This window comes from Adiantum capillus-veneris, chromosome 25 (genome assembly GCF_014529385.1).
Source record: "Adiantum capillus-veneris isolate H3 chromosome 25, ASM1452938v2, whole genome shotgun sequence".
Lineage (NCBI taxonomy): Eukaryota > Viridiplantae > Streptophyta > Polypodiopsida > Polypodiales > Pteridaceae > Adiantum > Adiantum capillus-veneris.
This window is the reverse complement of record NC_140955.1, coordinates 52,953,585-52,974,660: the sequence shown is the minus strand read 5'-3', so window position 1 is coordinate 52,974,660 and position 21,076 is coordinate 52,953,585. Positions and strand designations below refer to the sequence as shown.

The window sequence follows — 21,076 nt, the reverse complement described above, 5'->3', positions numbered from 1 at the left end:
CTCTATTTCACGTGCGTTCAAGCAACACTTATATAGCTCTTCTTCACATACATATTTTCATGAATTAAATGATCACTCCTAGTTAAGATGTTATACTACAAAGACCATCTCATTAGCATCTCAATGGATGGAATTTTGCAAAGACCTGGATACATGGACATATGTGTGATGTACCATGCTAGAGTAGATGTTGGTTAGCTTAGAGAATCATCACAATCATACCATGGAGAATTCCTGACAACACTTGCTAAAGTGGAGGCTTATGTGACAACGGAGCTTTGAGAACAATGGATCCAAAAAGAGAACGCCTTGAAGGTCCGCATTGGAGGGCTACATGTGACATAATCAAAGACGACTTTGTAGGGTGATCTCAATAAGTCCATACCAAGTGGGCATGTCATTCTCAAGTTCAGGAATATCTCAAATTACTCCAACAAACACGTCTTTTCAAAGACACCAAGTTTTTGATTGCAGAGGAACTACTTCGATACAACTAAAATGCAAATGCGAAGAGCTCAAGAAAGTACGCATAGCATGTGCCCAAGGAAATCAAGCGGTATATCACGACGGGAAGGCAATTTTACAGGAGTTTTGTTCTCCTAAGCCTTCTAGAACGCTATCAAACACCACCGCTTAGCTTGTAGTTTTTATTTTCCTTGTTTTGTAATTCTAAGGTTGTTTCCATTCAATCACTAGGATCTTTCTAATCATACCAACTTTCAAGTTTTGGGTCTTGGACCCTATTTAACAACCATTTCCCTCTTCATGATAACAGGAGATACTGTGTATGCATGTTTTGGTCCCATGGGTCATATGTGACCTCCCGAGGACGATAATTTAATATCTCTCTCTCTCTCTCTCTCTCTCTCTCTCTCTCTCTCTCTCTCTCTTCCGAAAACACGCATTTTGCAACAAAATTGTTTCTTTCAAAAGATGCCTTTAATTAGGATCTTTACAATACTCCAATATGACATAGCCATCAAGAGAAGCATGGGCTCTAGGAGGTCCATGTAATTATTGGGGTTATAAAACTTGGGGCAAATTGGAAAGCAAAGGTGGATGTTTTTTGTTAAAAGCAGCATAACGTCGCTATACATGCTCCTCAATTTGAAGTCTGCATGCAAGATGTTTTGGTTGATATGTTACATGAAATAGCTTTTGCGGAAGAATACAAATGATACACATAGCATGCATGCTTGACCACCCCTTTATATCGATATGCAAAATCTTTTGACTTTTTCAATTTCATGAAGCTTTTCATTTCCTAGACTTGCCTTTCACTTATGCATTTGAGATTTTTTCAAGGGATTTTTCTTCTTTTGAAATTGTGGAGACGTGATACTTTAATCTAAAAATCTCTCAGTGTAACATCAAAAGCATCCTCTACTTGGGTTAATCACATGGAGAAACTTAACATGTGGGAATTCTTCCACTGCAGGACCGCCATTTGGATGTTGCTAATATAAATAGGTTTTCGGAGTTGCATGGTGGGTTATTTTCATGCTTTTTCTTAAGATGACAGAGATCTATAATTGTCATGTTAAACTTTTGGAAGTAAATATAATAAATAACCCCATAGCAAGTTGTGATGTATAAAAGATGTCTAGATGAGGTATTGAGGAGAATCTTGCTCCCTTAGGCTATAGATCTTTTGGGACTTTGAATGTTCATACTTTAAAACTTCTTCATTCTTTTGTTTGGACATAGTTATTTTGTGCTTTTATATGTTCTTTTCCTTAGGAATTGAATTTATAGACATAATTTTTGGCATGTTAGAGCATTCTTTATAAGAAGAGGGAGAATGGTGTAGATGTTTTTTTGGTGTGCCTTTGTTTAGGTAGTGAATGGCCCCTTCATTAAAGGGCCACAATGACCTTTACATTATGTTTTGAAATGCATATGTGAGCTTTACCTTGTTTTATACATATAAATGAATCTCCTTCATAAGCATGCATGAATTTTCTTCTATTATGGCCCAAATAGTGACCTTATTATCTTAGGTTCAACGCAACACTCATCAGAAATACACTAAAATTATTTTCTTATAAGGCCTAGGCATTGACTTGTTACACATCAAGTAATGCTTGTCTTATAAGTTGACTATTGGATGTTTTAATTCTCCACTATTTAAAGTTAAGGTAAGCTTGTATATTTACCTTATCTTGAATGGGGAATCATGAGTTATCTACTTTAAAAAGTGTATGATGTGAGTGCTACATTTAAAGCATATATGTAGGATGATCTAGTGTTTCATTGTAGTTGCTTGAGATACATGTATGCAATGAGATACATGTATGCAAGAAACATGATGAGTTTCTGATTTGCCTTAATGTGGATAAATACACAGATGCCTCAATTTCACGATTATAAGTCGAGGTGTCTGTTTTAGGCTGTGTTCAAGATTACAAAGGCATATTTGGTTAAACTTAAAAGCCTATTTAAAGGCACCATGAAAGGAAACGTGTCTGAGAAAAGGAGAGAGAGAGAGTTTTGCTTCCATCTGATCATTGCCAACTTCTCTTAGCATGCCCGGTGGTTGCTTTTTGCAAATTAACTCTCAAACGAGATTTTAGGTAGGGAAGGATGGGGCCTTGCAGGGCCACTGGATTTTGCAATTTGAGGAGTCAGAGGATTTGTTCTAAGAAAGCATGATAGCTTCTGAATTTGAACAAGCATAAGCTGGCTATTTTTTTGAATTCTTTACCATTCTCTTTTTAACACTTTCTTTTCTTTAAGTTTCCTTGCACTATCTTTGTGCTGAATGTTTTCTTTGTTGAAGCCATTAGTACTAAGAACACATATCATGAATTGTGAAAGGGCTAAACAAGGGAGATAAATGTGATAACTAGTAGAATACTAAATAATATACATTCAAAAGTCACAAAAGTCTAACCTTATGAATTGTAAGACAGGCTAAAAACTCACTTAAAAACACAAAAAGCAAGGCACACAATAAAATGATCACCATACATGTTTTTAAACAACTAGGTGAGAGAGAGAGAGAGAGAGAGAGAGAGAGAGAGAGAGAGAGAGAGAGACAGAGACGTCCATCCTAAAATTTAAAAAAAAAGCAGGCTGTCATGAGGACACCCCGTGGATAGTTTAGATGAGCTTTGTTGCAAAAATTGCTCTTACGCTTCCCATGTTAGAAATATATAAAAACTCGCTGTCACTAGCTTCAAAATATAAAATAGTATGTTTTTAAAAGTAAAAATGTAACTAGGCTCACATTGGTTTGCCCCCGCTATCAAACTACATAAGCCATTGCACTAAACAATAACATCACACTCCATTGCAAAAGGTTACAAGAAGAAAAAGGCAGCCAGGCCCCTTCCTTTACAACATTAGCATTGAAAAAATTGAAGACGCATTTTAGCTTCAAAATCTTACATGGGCTGATAGATGGTTGGCACACGGGTCTGATAAATTCCCAACGCTATATATGATACACGTGGTGCTTTTTGCCTCCAAACTGTTTCTCATATTGATAGGCCTTCAACCTGATATACTAATCGACCACTTAATTACATAGCTCTTGAAAATAAAAATTCATCATGGCCCTCCTAGTTACCATGTCTGCAAACCAATATATTCATCCGCCACTTCATTAAATCAATCATGCAGCCCTTGACAAAACAACACAGTAGCTCAACTCTCATGATGTAGAACGCTCAAGACCGTATACTGCTTGTAGCATGCTAGAAAATCGTCGATTCATTTGTGCAGCTCTTGGAGCCATACAAATACCGAACCCAAAGTTTCTCTGATCTTAATGATGTCATAACCTGATAACAGAACATTTTAGCTTTCAAACTAGAAGTATCAAGTATGTCAACAATATCCATGATGCATTTCATATAACGTCCATACATGCATGCATGCATCATTCGTATATGAGCCTATACATGTGTAGCCCCTCGGGGAGTTCACCTACAAAAATGTACGTATACCACATGAGTTCAAAATAAGGGGTATTTCATGCTGCAAAATATTTAAAAATTTATACGATTGCATTTACAAAAGGTGGTTCTTATAACATTTTGAAAAAAAAAAACTTAACAAAAAGGGGTCATTTATCACCTCATAACATGTTACGTTTAGATGTTTTTCTGATATCCTTTGAATCCACGTGATATAGACAAGTTCATATATGTGAACCCCCCAAGTGTATCCCATCCATGCAGACATGAACATATGCAAATCTAAGGATGTTGTTGGCCTTGCCCTCATGTAAATTTGTGATAGGGTATAACTTGTTTAAGTAAAACCTTAATGTGCACCACTCCTAAAGCATCCTTCAGCAAGTGCTAGTACACTGTCGAAGTATCCTCAAACACGGTCACGGTATCATGGATGCATTAGACTAGATTCAACCAATCCTTATAGACCCAACAAAAAAGAAAGAAAGAAATAAAGAGTGCAGCTGTACATGGTCCCTAGAAAACATATTACTAATAATCTTACATTGGTCCCTGAGAAAAATATTACTATTCATACACTATGACATTAGTATAGTATGAACCATTATATATATATATATATATATATATATCGCGATTGATATTTCATCTAGGGATACTAGCACTTGATCATTGCTCTGTTTGTGTTAGCCGTTTTGAATGCGTATGATACTAGGATGGGATACTAGCACTTGAACATTGCTCTGTTTGTGTTAACCGTTTTGAATGCGTATGATACTAGGATATTCGTTACTGGTGGGAGACCAGTACTTTAGCCATTCCATTAGTCCTAAATTACTTTTATTTCTATTGATAATTCCTATTTTAGAATGCAAGAACTTTGATTGCTGATGAGCCTATATCCTTATGTAAGTTTGAAACAAACAGCCTTGTATAGAAAAAAATCTACCTTTCTTTAGCATTTGTAACTATTCACTCCAGTAGTTCCGCAAGGTATGCAAGTGCTGCAGAAGGGAATCTTTTCCATGATTTGTAACTGTGCTTGTCATTATCCATGGCGGCATCTGATCATAAGACTTCCTCAATAATCTTAAAAACTCTCTCACATTGTCCTCAAGTTTCTTGCCATCGATCTTTTTGCGAGTTTTGTCGCACTTTGTGAAGACCACAGTTATGGGAACCTGTTTGATAGAGTTCCACTGAGGGTCAAAAAACAAATAACATACCAATCATCCTCTGCAAATATATTTCTGGTTATACCTTGTTTTGACCAAGCCAATCAGCACAATCAAGATCGATCGATTGTGGCGGAATACTTGCATCAATGAGAAGAAGAACACAGACAAGGCTATCTGAGCGAAGAAAGTATCCCTTCGTGAATGTATTCCAAGTACTTCGAACATCCGTGGGAACGTTTGCAAAGCTAGACAAAAATGAGAGCCAAATATCTATTTTTAATCAGCTCTCAAGAATGCAGTCGGAAAGCACCCACACTTCATTAGGTACTAAAAAAATCGCCTCTGTTGATCAAGAAGTAAGCCAAATACAGAACCCATGCAAAAATGTTTGTGATTTACATACCTAGATGAATCCAGAATACGCCCAGATTCACCTTTAAAGGAAAGTGCAAGGTATAGACTCATGGTAGTCATCCACAAGACAACATAGCCATCAGCTCGATCATGCATAGTATTTACTAAATACTACAACATCCACACTAACGTCGTCAATGCCCAATAGTGGGGGTAGAACTAGGTACCAATATATGCTACCACACACCAACACCACACACACGCGCGCACGCAAGGAAAGCACTCACACTTTATTAGGTGCTTAATTACAAAATGCCTCCTTTGATTGAGAAGTATTAAGGCATGAATTGATGAAAAAAATATAGTAGCCATGCAAAAATATTTGTGATACTCTAATCACCATTTTCTGATCTACATGATGTACTTACAGTTGAGGCTATTCAACACCAACAAATACCTTGTGAAATATTCTTATGATCCGAGAGCGAATACATCTGTGGGTAGCTGCAATCACACCCTCATCCTTACCTGCAGCAGATCGACGCCTACATGCAGAGAACTTGATCACCTCTGTAACTACTTTATGTTCTTAATGAGATGTCTCGTTATTCGTGGCCTGTGGGTAACATCTGCCACCTCTATATGCAGAAATTCAGTTAAAGCCATACATTTCGAGTCAATTCTCCCTACCTGCCATCCCCCTCACGCTGCCCCCCCCCCCCCCCCCTTCTTCACATGTTGTCTGCCCACCCCACTCCTTCCTTGCTTCGCTTTGCCCCCTCCCCACATCGCAACTCCCTTCCCCTACGGCCCCCGTACTCCCTTCACCCCCGTGTTATCTGTGGGCTGAATTCAGCCTCCTGGTGGCCTTCGCCGACCATTTTGCCTTCTTTTTTCAGCAGTAGACACAGAGTGGCGGCCCCTACTTCACCTCAAATGGACTCTACTAAAGCCCCCTCGTCCGACAACACGGAGCCGACCCTTCGACTTGCTCTTTCGCCAAAAGAGCAAGCGAACTTGATGGCCAAGGTAGAACGGCTTCAAGCCACCTCGGTCATATGCAAGATCGTTGGCACACGGGCACTAGAGCAAAGTTCGGGACTTGCTCCAGGCCCGACTCCTCACCGAAGTGGGCAAGATCATTGATGTGCGGGTTCTCGGGGGAGGATACCATCATATAGAGTTTAAGTCTTCAATGATGGCAGCCAAAGTGATTTTGATGAGCCCGCTCGGCATTCGGGCGGCTCGAGCTTATTTCAGACAGTGGCACCACGGCTTCGGCCCGACACTAGATGTGCTAGAGGAGGAAGCAGATCTTCCTATCTCAGTATGGCTGCCATTCTTTCTTCGTATTCACACTCTATGGCTGCCCTTCTTTCTGTGGATTCACGATCTATGGCCGCCATTCTTTCTGCTTTTCTTGCTTTGCGGTCTAACTCCCTATCCATCATCATCTTGTCGAAAGCCTCCATAGGAGTTAGTGCAATCCTTGTCGTAGATGGGGAAGGGGGAGGGTAGGAAAAAACTCATGGTGGGAAAAATTCTTAAATTCTTCTTTGCCACCTCCATGCTCATCACCTTCATGCAAAGTATCCATACCGCTTTGGGCGATGACCATCCACTGAAGTCGTGGGTTCTTGTGGTCTTGGGTTCTTAAGTTCACGAGGAACTTGGATTCTTGGGGGTCTTGGTTCTTGGGGTTCTTGAGGGTCTTGAGGTTCTTGAGGTTCTTGCGGTTCTTGAGGATCTTGAGGTTCTTGCGGTTCTTCTTTCGCTTGCAATCTGTGTTAGAGAAGGATCTTCTCTTCACCCGAGTTCTCCTCTTTTCCACGGGTGCACCCCTTGGCGGCCTTGCGCTCACACCAAGGTTGCGTTTTCCCACCTCACGTCGATTGGCCGGCCGCTAAGTACACGGTTCGCTCTGAATGAGTGAAAAGGGACAAGGGGAGGCTGGACAAGCCCTTCTTTCTTGGGTTTCTTGTCACTCTTCAAAAACACGATTAGGAATCGACACGCCCTAGAAGACTTGGGTTACGTGAGACCGCAACAAGCAAAAAAAAATATGTGGTTCTTGTGGTTCTTTCCTTGAGTGATACAGAACATTGTCAAAGCTCTGATACCAATGTAAGGTGCAACGGACGTGAATGTTGAACTTTGCTCAAGATAAATGCTTCGAACTGTGCTCAAGGGTTCCTTTTACTTACGGAAGGGAGAGCCTTCCGTTCCTTTAGTGAGAGAGTGCAATGGACACAAACAAAGTGGTGAACACTGTGAATGAAAGTACTGAGACTGAGAGATAGAGAGAGAAGAATACGACACCAGAATGTTGTCAAACCCTCCTCCGAAGGCCCCACTCTCTACGGCGAGAGCGGTCTACTATTGATTGCACAAATCTCTACAATGCTTGTTGGGGTATAAAGCCCAATGTGGTCGCCCAGGTAAGTGGGCGGGCCGCCAGGTATGTACACATATTCTTTTGTAAAAACCTAATAAGAACTCACTATGCTCTACACATTACAGTAGAGCGAGTTCACCATATCGTCGTGCTCTTCTTCTCGCACTCTCTCTCGCGTCGCACTTCCGCTCGTACTCCTTCAACTGGTATCAGAGCTCAGATCGAGGCTCGGGACAGCACTGCAGGAGGCTAGAGTCACCAGCTCAGATTGAAGTGAAATTCGACAGGCGAAGACACGGCCCCAAATCCTGTGGGATAGCCTGAAGGGCTTGGTGTTGTCAGAATTTCATTCTAAGGTCATCTCGGCCACCGTTCGGCTTCGACAAAGGTCTGCGCAGGCCATTTTCGACTACGTGGTCTCGATGGGTGCAGATCCGACTCTGCAAATTTGGGGTTTTCGGCCTACGACTGCAGGTGCTGAGGATATCGACACTCCCAGAGTGTTGATTTGTGGCTGTCTACACATCGAAGGACGGCTCACAGTTCTTGGAGGTGTGTCACATACGACACGGGCGCATCTACACAGAGACTGTAGGCGACATCCACTAGTTCATCAGGTAGCTTGTGTTTGCTGCTTGATATTCCAGATTTCATCCTGACATTGCAGGTACTTCCACATGGGATGTATTGTCAGAGATGATGTATGTCTGTTGAGGGTTTGCTGGCTGTGAGTCACGCAACAAACAACCGCCGCAGCGGTTACAGCATACAGTGGGAAATTTGTGGATGTATGACTTTGTGGGAAGTCTATGTACTGTCAAACTTACTGCAGCCTTTGTTGAGGGTCGAGTGAGGTTTTATTGAGCTGGGGGATTCTCGAATGTTGAGATCCTTTCGGTGATTCAGGTCTTGGAGCGATCCCTCGAGCACCCTTAGATAGGCAGCTAGGATGTATTGACTGTGAGTTAGACAGTTGGGATTGCATCTTTGCTTTACTGCCATTGAGGCATTGTCGCAGTCTATGCTTATACGACAGTGACAGGACAGTGAGAGATAGTACAGGTGCAGGACAGGTTTACCCGCAGCTTACAGTGTCAGAGAGACAGTGTTTTTTGAGCTGTTTTTTGGTCTGTTTTTAGTACACCGGAGCCATTTTACAAACGAGACTCTGCCCAAATTTATGCAGAATCTGAAGCTTTCTTGGTTCATTTGACAAGTTGATATTGGTTCAGAAGTCAGTTTACAGGGGAAACTCTGCCGAATTTTTCCCAGGAAAGTAAACCACTGTGAAGCGTAGCTATGGCTGGATCACAGGACACTGCTCTTTACAATATCAAGAAGCTGGATGGAACCAATTTCCCATTGTGGAAGAAGCAGATTTGGCACGTGTTGGTACAAAAGAAGCAGATAAAACCTATAAAGCTCAAGGGGATAAAACCAGAAGATATGGACGAAGATGAATGGAGCGAAATGGATGAATTGGCACTTTCTACCATTATGCTGACTTTGGCAGAAAGCGTTTACTTCAATGTAGCAGACGAGATGTCGGCTTATCAAGCATGGTTAAAGCTGAGTGATCTTTATGAGAAGCAGAGTGCAGCTTCACAGGTATACTGGCTTAAGAAGCTTGTTGACTTGAAGATGAAAGAAGGGACACCTATGTCCAATCATCTGAATGAATTCAACACAATCTACAATCAGTTGTCAGCTCAAGGTGTCAAGTTTGATGAACCTGATAGAGCTATGTTCCTGTTGATCACATTGCCGGAAAGTTGGGACACTTTTCGCACAGCTTTGAGTAATTCTGCACCTCCAGATGGTTTGAACATAGCAGGTGTAGAAGGAAGTCTGCTTACTGAAGAAACCAATAGAAAGACAATGGACAAAGGCAAAGCAACAGCCTTAGTTGTCAGGGGAAGGACCAAAGAAAAGTACAAAGGTGGAAAGAGGAATCAGTCTCGTAGCAAGTCCCGCAGTGCTAAAGGCAAGAGTGACATAGAATGCTACCATTGTGGCAAGAAGGGTCACATGAAAAGAGACTGCAGAGAATGGAAAGCAGAAAAAGGCAAAGAGAAAGCTGAAGACCATCGTGAGAAGAACAAGTCCTCAGCGAAGATTCAAGAAATAAATGTGACAAACACTGTTGCAGAGGATGACAGTCTAGTGTCAGGAGACATCTACTTCTTGAAGAATACAATGGACTCAGCTCTTCTTACAGCATCTGATGGAAATGCACTGAGTGACTGGATTATAGACTCAGGGGCATCACTTCATGTGTCTCCAAACAAGGAGTGGTTTACCTCTTATGTGACCACTAAAGATCATGTTCGGCTAGGCAATGGGCAGACATGTGAGATCTTAGGTGTTGGAGATGTTCAATTGAAGTTTCAGAATGGCTCTTCTTTCACGCTGAAGAATGTGAGACATGTTCCCGCAATTACAAAGAGCTTGCGTCACCACTTTTGGACAGAACATGTGGAAGATATCCAAGGGTTCTATGACAGTAGCACATGGAGTAAAGTCTGGAGGACTTTACATGATTTATGTATCAAATGTCTCTAAAAATGTAATCAATGTAACCGAGCAGCCGAACGTTTCTTTGTGGCATAGCCGGGTAGGACATATGTCCAAGAAGGGAATGGAAATCTTGTCTCGTTCTGGTTATTTGCCTGGCTTTTCATTTAATGATTTTGAATTCTGTGAACATTGTCTGTATGGTAAGCAAACACAGCAGCCACATAAGCATAGAAGCAGTAGAAGAGATACACAGTTGGCACTTGTTCATAGTGATTCGTGTGGACCTATGCCTAACCTATCTCTAGGGGGAGCTTCTTACTTTATGACATTTATAGATGATTACTCGAGGAAAGTATGGGTTTACTTTCTCAAGCACGAGGATGAAGCGTTTAGTGTTTTCAAAACGTTTGTGACACTTGTGGAGAATCAGAGTGGCAAGAAGCTTAAATGCTTACGCACTGACAATGGTGGAGAGTATGTTTCAAAGGCCTTTCAGGACTTTTGTGAGTCAAAAGGTATAAAACGTGAACTTACTGCTCCTTACAATCCTCCTCAAAATGGTGTTGCTGAGAGGATGAATAGGACCATACAAGAGAAGGTCAGAAGTATGTTGTCTAATGCACAGCTGCCAAATGGGTTTTGGGCTGAAGCTGTATCAACAGCTGTTCATCTTGTAAATAGATCTCCTAGCAAGGTTTTGCAGAAGGATTCAGTACCAGAGATGGTATGGTCAGGCAAAATGCCCTCATACAAGCATCTCAGAGTCTTTGGCTGTGAGACATATACTCACGTTCCAAAGGAATTTAGGAACAAACTTGAGCCAAAGAGTAGAAAGTGCATCTTTCTAGGCTATGGTAATTCTGGTGAAATGGGGTACAGACTTTGGGATCCCGAATCCAGAAAGGTTGTCCGCAGCAATGATGTTCACTTTAATGAATCCAAATATCATTCTAAACCAGAGAGGGTTGAGGAGATTAGAAGAGTTGTCTTCCAAGAAGATGGACCTGCACGTGCAAGACAAAATGTCAGGGCTCAAGAGGAGCAAGGACAGGATAGAGTGGAACCACAGGTTGTGACTGAGCCTGAGCCACCTATTGTGCGTAGATCTGGACGTATCACGCGACCTCCTGATAGGTTTGTTCCATCTATGAACTATGTCATGTTAACTGATTGCAATGAGCCTTCATGTTACAAGGAAGCAGTGCAAATGAAGGACTCCGGGAATTGGCAATTGGCCATGCAGTCAGAGATGACAGCTCTGCATAAAAACCAGACATGGAAGCTAGTTAAATTACCACGGGGCAAAAAGGCTCTACCCTGTAAATGGGTTTACAGGTATAAGATCACCGCTCATGATAGTCAGCCAAAGTACAAAGCAAGACTTGTTGCCAAGGGCTTTAAGCAAGAACACGGCATTGACTTTGATGAAGTCTTCTTTCCGGTGGTCAAGATGACTACATTGAGATGCTTTCTTGCATTGGTTGCCATATTAGATTTGGTGTTGCACCAAATGGATGTCAAGACAACGTTCTTGCATGGTGATTTAGATGTGGAAATTTACATGCAGCAGCCAGAAGGGTTTGTTGAGAAAGGCAAGGAAGATTGGGTATGCCAGTTGTTAAAGAGTCTTTATGGCTTAAAACAATCACCGAGGGCATAGTACCATAAATTCCACAAGTTTATGCTTTCTCAAGGCTACAAACGTAGTGAGTTCGATCACTGTCTATATACAAAGAAGGCTAAGGATGGCAGTTGGCTGATCCTTATTTTGTATGTGGATGACATGTTGATTGCTGGCAAGCACTTGGAAGAAATTTCAGCTTTGAAGTCAAAGATGGCAAAATCGTTTGACATGAAAGACATGGGTGAGGCAAGTCATATACTTGGTATGCGCATTGAGAGAGACAGATCAAAGAAGTTGATTTGGTTATCTCAAACAGAGTATATTGACAAGGTTTTGCAAAGTTCCAATATGGAGAAGGGAAAGGCATTGAGTGTTCCATTGCCACCATATGTGAAACTTAGCAAACAAGATTGTCCTGTGTCTAAGGAAGAACAGGCTGAAATGGATAAGATTCCATATGCGTCTGCAGTGGGTAGTTTGATGTATGCAATGATTGCTACTCGCCTAGACATTGCATTTGCAGTGGGAGTAGTAAGTCGATACATGTCAAACCCAGGCAAGAAACATTGGGAGGCAGTGAAAGGAATATTGAGATACCTGAAAGCTACAAAGAGTATGCGTATATGCTATGGGAGTCAGGAGCTAAGTGTAAAGGGTTTTACAGACTCAGATTATGCAGGTGACTTAGACAACCGAAGGTCTACGTCAGGGTATGTCTTTACATTGGCTGGTGGAGCAGTATCATGGCGTTCTAGATTACAAGATTGTGTTACTCAGTCTACTACAGAGGCTGAATATGTTGCAGCATCAGAGGCATGCAAAGAATCAATTTGGCTTAATCGACTAGTAACAGATTTGGGAATCAAAGAAGAGATGCCTGTGTTATATTGTGATAGTCAAAGTGCTATACAATTGGCTCGCAATCCAGTTTATCACTCAAAGACAAAGCATGTGGATGTGAAGTATCATTTCATCAGGGAAATGCTCGAGGATAAGCAACTTCAGCTTGTCAAAGTTCACACCACAGAAAATCCTGCTGATCTACTTACAAAAGGACTTCCCTCAGAGAGCTTTGCGCATTTTCGCAAGCAGTTAGGTGTAGGGTAGTACATCACTTCTCTACATCTCTTGTATATTAGCTTGTATAGTAGCTTCTCTCACACTTAAAGTACCACATTGGACTTTAAGTGGGAGGTTGTTGAGGTATAAAGCCCAATGTGGTCGCCCAGGTAAGTGGGCGGGCCGCCAGGTATGTACACATATTCTTTTGTAAAAACCTAATAAGAACTCACTATGCTCTACACATTACAGTAGAGCGAGTTCACCATATCGTCGTGCTCTTCTTCTCGCACTCTCTCTCGGGTCGCACTTCCGCTCGTACTCCTTCAATGCTATGGACTTGCCGACGATGTCGACGACAATGAGGACGACGACGAGACGGGCTGAAATCTGAAAACGCTAATGGATGAAATCTGCAAATCTTTATCTGCTGAATTCTGACTCTATGTCGATGATGATGTCGATGGCGACGATGCGACGACGACGCGCTAAAAACGCAGATGCTGAAATCTGCGAATAGCGGGCTGAATCTCCAAACACTTGCTGATCTGACTGCGCGACGAGGATCTGCAATGGGAAGGTGAGATCTGCAAGGTTCGGGACTTGTTCTACAGTGTGTATATGCTGAAAACTGAAAACGCTGATCTATTTGCTGGTTCTGAAATCGCTGAAATGGCTTGCTTGAAAACGCTGGTACAGGGGCTGCAATAGCGCTGACCAAGGGCTGAAAAACGCTGATGCCCCAATGCTGAAAACGCTGTGGACTTGGTGGGGTGGTTCTTGCTTGCGAAGGTGCTCGAGAGGGCCTACTGCACTGGGTGCCTGTTGCTCTCCTTCCTCTTTTGCCAGAAAGTGCTAGCGCTAGGTTTCTTATATACAAGCTTAGCAAAATTGCCCTACCTGGTTTCCAACAAAAGTCACTTAAAAATAATAATTGAAAAATGTCAAAAATAGGGAAAATAGGTCTATGCACTGTAAAAATGCTCCTGATGGGTTCTGATTGGAATCTGATGATCATGCTGTGTGCAACTAGAGGATATGCATCTAATCTATGTGTCTGGACATGCACGGTCTGCGAACAGACTCACAAAAGTGCTAGATCACTTCCTATTCTAGACTGACTTGACTGAACTGAACTCATGTCATGAAGTAGCATGTTCACGTACGCATAGGGTTAGATGTGCACGTGACATCCCCTCCTTTTCAAAGTGAGGTACTGGTACCGAACTGTATGGCGTCGAGGGAGATCGCCAATAGCGTCTGGAATCCTTGGAAGGACTCTTCGCCGGCCCACTCTGATGCGTGGGTCATGAGATACTTGAACTTCATAAAGGTCTGCAACGCTTGCTTCCTTGGGCCGCGCAGAAAGCGACACAAAGTCTTCTGTGGCTCCTTCAATGCTTCAACTTCGTCTATAGTCATGCATCTACCTTCTTCAAGAATCTCCGAGGCTGAAAATTCATGAAACCACTTTCAACACAAAAACATGAACATACCCATTCCATGTAAAGTGACTGGAAAAATACTATTCTGCTTTAAAGACTGTGCATGCAATGCAGATGAACAAAGAGACGAAGTGTCAAACCATTCACCAAAAACACCCAAACAATGGGGTTGAATCTTGACTTTCTTATCTAAATCAATCAACTATGGCAAATCACAATGAAAATGCCCATGCTTGATGCTCAATCCTTCTTGTGCTCTTTCTGATACTGTTTCATACCAAGGAAGAGACATGGGATGTGAATTCCTTGAATGCAAACATTTCTTCTTTTCTTAAATCATCCGCATACATCCGTGCTCATTCATGAGTGAATCGTGCTCAACGTACAATATGGCATGCCTTTGGAAAGGGATCACATAAAGACGCGGACTAAAATACAAGAAACGATAATGAAATAAACACTCGAACAACGCGTGTTGACTACTCATACGAACACATAGTACTTCTTGTGAGGGTTCTTTGGACCATGCTTGAGAGCCAAGATCAGTTCTTCAAGATTGATCGAATCTTCCTCTGGGGGTGCTTTGGACCACGACTGGAGAGCCAAGATCGGTTCTTGGTGATTGATCGAATCTGCAATGAGGTTAGCTTCACTAGAAAAAGCATCAATTAACCCATCATTCTTGTGAACAATTCCTGCAGATCATCATGCTCGTGAGAAATCATATCTTGATCATGCAAATCATCATGCTTATCAATATCATGCAATTTATCATGCTTGTCATTATCATTCAATTCTTCATGCTTATGATCATGCAAATCATGTGTGTCATGCTTTGGAGAAGAAGAGACTGAGAGAGTCTCCTTTTCCGGAATCTCTTGCATCTGTGCCTGCACTTAAGAAAAGAGTCGCAACATCTCTTGCATGTGTCGGTCGTTCATTGCTTGTCTTGATTTGTTCTCGCGATCAAATGCTGCTTGTCTTTCTTTGTTCTCGCGATCAAATTCTGCTTCTCTTTCTTTGTTCTCGCGATCCAACTTGCTTCTCGTGCTTTGGCTTCCAAGCGTGCTTGCTCATGCTCACGCTCTATGGCTGCCCATTCTTTCTTCATATTCACACTCTATGGCTGCCCTTCTTTCTGCGGATTCACGATCTATGGCCGCCATTCTTTCTGCTTTTCTTGCTTGGCGGTCTAACTCCCTGTCCGTCATCATCTTGTCGAAAGCCTCCATAAGAGTTAGTACAATCCTTGTCGTAGATGGGGAAGAGGGAGGGTCGGAAAAACCTCCTGGTGGGGAAAATTCTTCTTCGCCACCTCCATGCTCATCACCTTCAAGCAAAGTATCCATACCGCTTCGGGTGATGACCATCCACTGAAGTCGTGGGTTCTTGTGGGTTCTTGTGGTCCTGGGTTCTTGAATTCACGAGGAACTTGGATTCTTGGGGTCTTGGTTCTTGGGGTTCTTGAGGGTCTTGAGGTTCTTGAGGTTCTTGAGGGTCTTGAGGTTCTTGCGGTTCTTCTTTCCCTTGCAATCTATGTTAGAGAAGGATCTTCTCTTCACCCGAGTTCTACTCTTTTCCACGGGCGCACCTCTTGGCGACCTTGCGCTCACACCAAGGTTGCTTTTTCCCACCTCATGTCGATTGGCCGGCCGCTAAGTGCAAGGTCCGCTCTGAATGAGTGAAAAGAGACACAAAGGGAGGCTGGACAAGCCCTTCTTTCTTGGGTTTCTTGTCACTCTTCAAAAACACGATTAGGAATCGACACGCCCAAGAAGACTTGGGTTACGTGCGACCACAACAAGCAAAAAAAAAATTGTGGTTCTTGTGCTTCTTTCCTTGAGTGATACAGAACACTGTCAAAGCTCTAACAATGTAAGGTGCAGCGGAAGTGAATGTTGAACTTTGCTCAAGATAAATGCTCCGAACTATGCTCAAGGGTTCCTTTTACTAACGGAAGGGAGAGCCTTCCGTTCCTTTAGTGAGAGAGTGCAATGGACACAAACAAAGTGGTGAACACTATGAATAAAAGTACTGAGACTGAGAGATAGAGAGAGAAGAATACGACACCAGAATGTTGTCAAACCCTCCTCCGAAGGCCCCACTCTCTATGGCGAGAGCGGTCTACTATTGATTGCACAAATCTCTACAATGCTATGGACTTGCCGACGATGAGGACGACGACGAGACGGGCTGAAATCTGAAAACACTAATGGCTGAAATCTACAAATCTTTATCTGTTGAATTCTGACTCTATGTCGATGACGATGTCGATGGCGACGATGCGACGACGACGCGCTAAAAACGCAGATGCTGAAATCTGCGAATAGCGTGCTGAATCTGTAAACACTTGCTGATCTGACTGTGCGGTGAGGATCTGCTGCGGGAAGGTGAGATCTGCACGGTTCGGGGCTTGTTATGCGGTGTCTATATGCTGAAAACTGAAAACGCTGATCCATCTGCTGGTTCTGAAATCGCTGAAATGGCTTGCTTGAAAACACTGGTACAGGGACTGCAATAGCGCTGACCAAGGGCTGAAAACCGCTGATGCCCCAATGCTGAAAATGCTGTGGACTTGGTGGGGTGGTTCTTGCTTGAGAAGGTGCTCCAGAGGGCCTGCTGCACTGGGTGCCTGTTGCTCTCCTTCCTCTTTTGCCAGAAAGTGCTAGCGCTAGGTTTCTTATATACAAGCTTAGCAAAATTGCCCTACCTAGTTTCCAACAAAAGTCACTTAAAAATAATAAGTGAAAAATGTCAAAAATAGGGAAAATAGGTCTATGCACTGCAAAAATGCTCCTGATGGGTTCTGACTGGAATCTGATGATCATGTTGTGTGCAACCCGGTCTGCGAACAGACTCACAAAAGTGCCAGATCACTTCCTATTCTAGATTGACTTGACTGAACTGAACCCATGTCATGAAGTAGCTTGTTCACGTATGCATAGGGTTAGATGTGCACGTGACATAGACGGGTACCTCTTCTGAGATAGGTGCTCAGGGTTGGCAGCACGTTCGTGGCCGGTGCTGTCGGGGACAGGCACGCCAATCTGGCGCCCCAGGTGGTCGGCCTGCACCAGGCCAGCAGCAATGGATTCCCACAAGAAACCGTTTTGATCCTCTACAGCACGATGAGCCGGCCGATGCCCCTTCCACTTTATCTTCGCCACCCGCCTACCATCCCCACTTCTCCGCCTCCACCTTCACCTCCTCCACTAGCCCCCTCCGCCTCTCCCATCCCTTCTGCTAGTCCTTCCGCCCCGTCACCTACTAACCCCTTCTACGCCCTACCGTTGGCCCACGTAACAAGCCACTCTTCGGCAGATCGAGGTCTCTTGGTAGTGCATTTGCCACGAGCCGCTTGGCACGAGAGGAGCCCCCCTACCGACAGACGCCCTTATCGGTGCAGGCATCGCCTTTTGCAGCAATCCCTCTTGGGCTGACCAGTCTTGATATTCCTCGCCGTTGGGACTTCTTCGACTACAACTTTACACGTTTTCTCAGCGACTCTTCTCCTGACCTTGAAGCGGCTTGTTTTAGAGTAAATGTTCTCTTTCTAATAGCCAAAGGGCAGAGGCCCTGGACATGGCGGTTGGTTTTTCCTTCCCATTGTGTGGCAAGGATCACATTGAGTGCACTATGCATACAATGTTGGACTGGCTCCATGTTCATGCTCTCGAGTTCTCTCACCACACAGGAGACTTGGGGGTGACACACAAACTCTGTGGCCGTTGCCAAGTCTTTTGTGACAACACCAAATGCAACTGGATGTAGACACATTGTGGTATACTTTTTTGCAAACATTCAGAGTACACCTTGCTATGTATATGTTTATGAGGACTCTTAGAAAGAGGATGTAGCTCTACTAATTATATGACCTGCTTGGATATGGGTCCGACAGACACTCCAAACACGGCTCTCTCGAGGTCACTCGAATTACTCCCCATCCAAGCCTGCCTCGAAGATTGCGAGATTGGTTGCAATGGGAGCATCGGTGCCCAACCATGCGAGTGCATGGGCTTACTTTTGGTCACATCTGGTGGAGTCCCTACCTCATGTAGAGTAGTGGTGCATTTTGGGGGGGGGGGGGGGGTGTTCAACATGCTTGATGACCGTGTCACAAACTGCTGACGTGTCAAAGCCCTGAAGAATGGAGCCAACTTGCAGATCCTCGCCGAGGGGCCTAAACCCTAATGAAGTCCTACCAGCTTATGGGGACCCCCATCCGATGGGGCCCCAGTGACATAAAGGAAGTAAAATAAAGCAAGACCCACACACAAACTCACGCAAAAACTGATGACGTGGCAACTGTACGGACGCTCTGCGTTTTGCGCTGACTGCTGACGTGGCAATTGTACGGAATTCCGCAAAACGCACTGGCAGCTTTTTGGCATTGCTTTTGGACGTGAAGCTTTTGAGTTTTGAATGCTTTTCACTGTAACTGCTTTTCAGGCCAAGGGCCTTTAAATATGAGGCTAGGGCTCATTCCTCGCATGCTTCCTCGAGAAGGTGCAGAGTTTGGAGTACCAGCTTGTACTGTGTTGATGCAATATAAAGAAATATCGAAAGGGGAGCCAAGGTTTGGGGCCAATACTCTCTGAGGTGGAATTCCGCCACTCCTTGTCGCGTGTCGTCTCTCTCTCTCTCTCAGTTCATTTGTTATTGAAGTGCTTAAAATCTGTTCAGTTTGTTCTTTCTATTGGCACCTGGTGCCCGTCTTGTGACAGACCCTTTGGACAAGATTGGGGGCAGCCATGCTACTAAATATGGGGCTGAGTTAGCTGCTTGGGGACAGCTATGTATGGCTTTGCACGGCCCTCAAACAGCCTCTCGTTTGCCTGGTCTGACCGCAGAGAGTAGGAGGAGTGAATCTATCCACGATAAATTGTTTCTATGCTAGTGATCACTTATGTGACTTGGGTGGTGCAATATGCATTTTGGTATGAACTACTTTCTCTAGTCACGCGCCAGTGATCCTTACTCTGTCCGACATGTAGAGGTGTGACAGTGTTAGGTTACGCATTCCTAAGAGGATTTTGCTAGATACAGAGCTCAGAGAGAAGGTTGTTGCGCTCTGGACCGACAGTATAGATACACGGGGGGGACGGCTGCTAGAGTGGCCAATGGCCTTAGGGAGCTTAGTCGCCTCTTTCTCAAGGAGTCGACAGCGCGATTGGCTACGGCCCAAGAGGAGGAGAAGCGGCTACGTCGGGGCATTGCCTCCTTATTGAGGATGCAAGAGCGGCACCCAAGTAGTCCCGGAATGGAGGACCAGATGCAGCAAGCTCAACAGGAGCTGATCACCATCAAGGAGCAGCGCCATGAGTTTGCCTACCACCGTCAGGCATCTCAGTGGACCCAAGTGGGCGACAGAGTTACTAGAGAGTTTTTTGAGATGGTGGGTCCTCGCCATGCGCATACCAATGTTCGCCGATTGAGGAGATAGGATGGCTCGGTTTCCACAGAGCCAGAGGACATACGGGCAGCTACTGACTTTTACCGTGAGCTGCTCTCAGCTGAGCCGCACTCAAAAGTGCAGGGATGTATGCAGAGAGCAGGTGTGGGCGTAGATGCCTGGCCTTGTCACTAAGGAGATGCAATAGATGCTTGAGCCCCCTCTTGCCAGAAGAGCTTCAGGAGCACATTTTGTGCACTGGGGAGATGCCTAACCATCCCCAAGGAAAGGGGATCTCCATATCAGATTCGGCAATGGCTGCCCATCACTATTCTAAACTCAGCCTATGGCTCTGAGTGCGAGAATTCAGCCACTACTTGAGAGCCTCATACATGAGACTCAGACGGTCTTTCTCAAGGAGTGCAGTATCCTTGACAACATCTTCACCTTTTGGGAGGCGACTGCCCTCGCCCGCCTGTGAGGAGAGGATCTTGTGGTGCTTCTTCTCGACTTTGAGAAGGCCTGCGACAGAGTTGACTGGGACTTCCTTGAGGGCACTATGCGCAAATGGATTTTTCAAATGCATGGATCAGAGGGGAGACTGCTCTCTACAAGTGTGCTCACAGTCGGGTGTTGCTGGGAAGAGGTCGAGGAGAACGATCCATGCTTACACACTTAGTACGGCAAGGCTGCCCTCTTGCCCCCTTCCTGTTTCTTTTCTACGCAAAGGCGATGAATGGATTTCTGGCCTCACAAGAGGTTGGTTTGCGTGGCCTATAGTTACCCATTCGGGGAGAGGAGCTATTGGACACTGAGTTTGTTGATGACTCGGGCATGTTTTTGGAGTGCTCTGAGACCAATTTGCACAACTGTGAGCAGGCCCAGGAGATGTTTTGCTATGCGTCAGGAGAATAACTGGCAAAAGACATTGGCTTTTTGGGTTGGTGATGCTCCCACGCCTGGTTGGATGCCTGGAGAGGCCTTTTCATTGGATCTCTCCAGGGACGCCCGTTCACTACTTGGGCTGCCAAGTTGGCTTGGACTTGTCACCAAAGCAGCACACTGCTCCTCTCCTCCTAGCAATCAGGAGGAAGCTCTTGCATTGGAACTCGGGGTGGCTATCTCTTGCTGGCAGGGTTGTTGTGGCCAACTAGGTACTCTTGGCCACCATGTGGTACATCACATCTTGTTG

At 44.1% G+C, this 21,076-nt stretch overlaps 1 protein-coding gene across 2 annotated transcripts in view; it reads right to left on the bottom strand.

Annotated features, from left to right (window-relative positions):
- Positions 1-3,270: 3,270 nt before the first annotated feature.
- LOC147424887 (GTP-binding protein At2g22870-like) overlaps positions 3,271-21,076 on the bottom strand; it is a 55,112-nt gene continuing 37,306 nt past the window's right edge. The window contains exons 3-5 of one of the 2 annotated variants that reach the window (XM_086500528.1): positions 5,181-5,343; positions 4,870-5,101; positions 3,271-3,785 (exon numbers count right to left, since the gene is read on the bottom strand). In XM_086500528.1, coding sequence (XP_086356654.1) covers positions 4,889-5,101; positions 5,181-5,343 — 376 coding nt within the window. In that variant the 3' untranslated portion in view covers positions 3,271-3,785; positions 4,870-4,888. Of the gene's footprint in view, positions 3,786-3,811; positions 3,931-4,869; positions 5,102-5,180; positions 5,344-21,076 lie in introns of those variants that run through there. The other variant, XM_086500529.1, reaches the window with a different exon arrangement.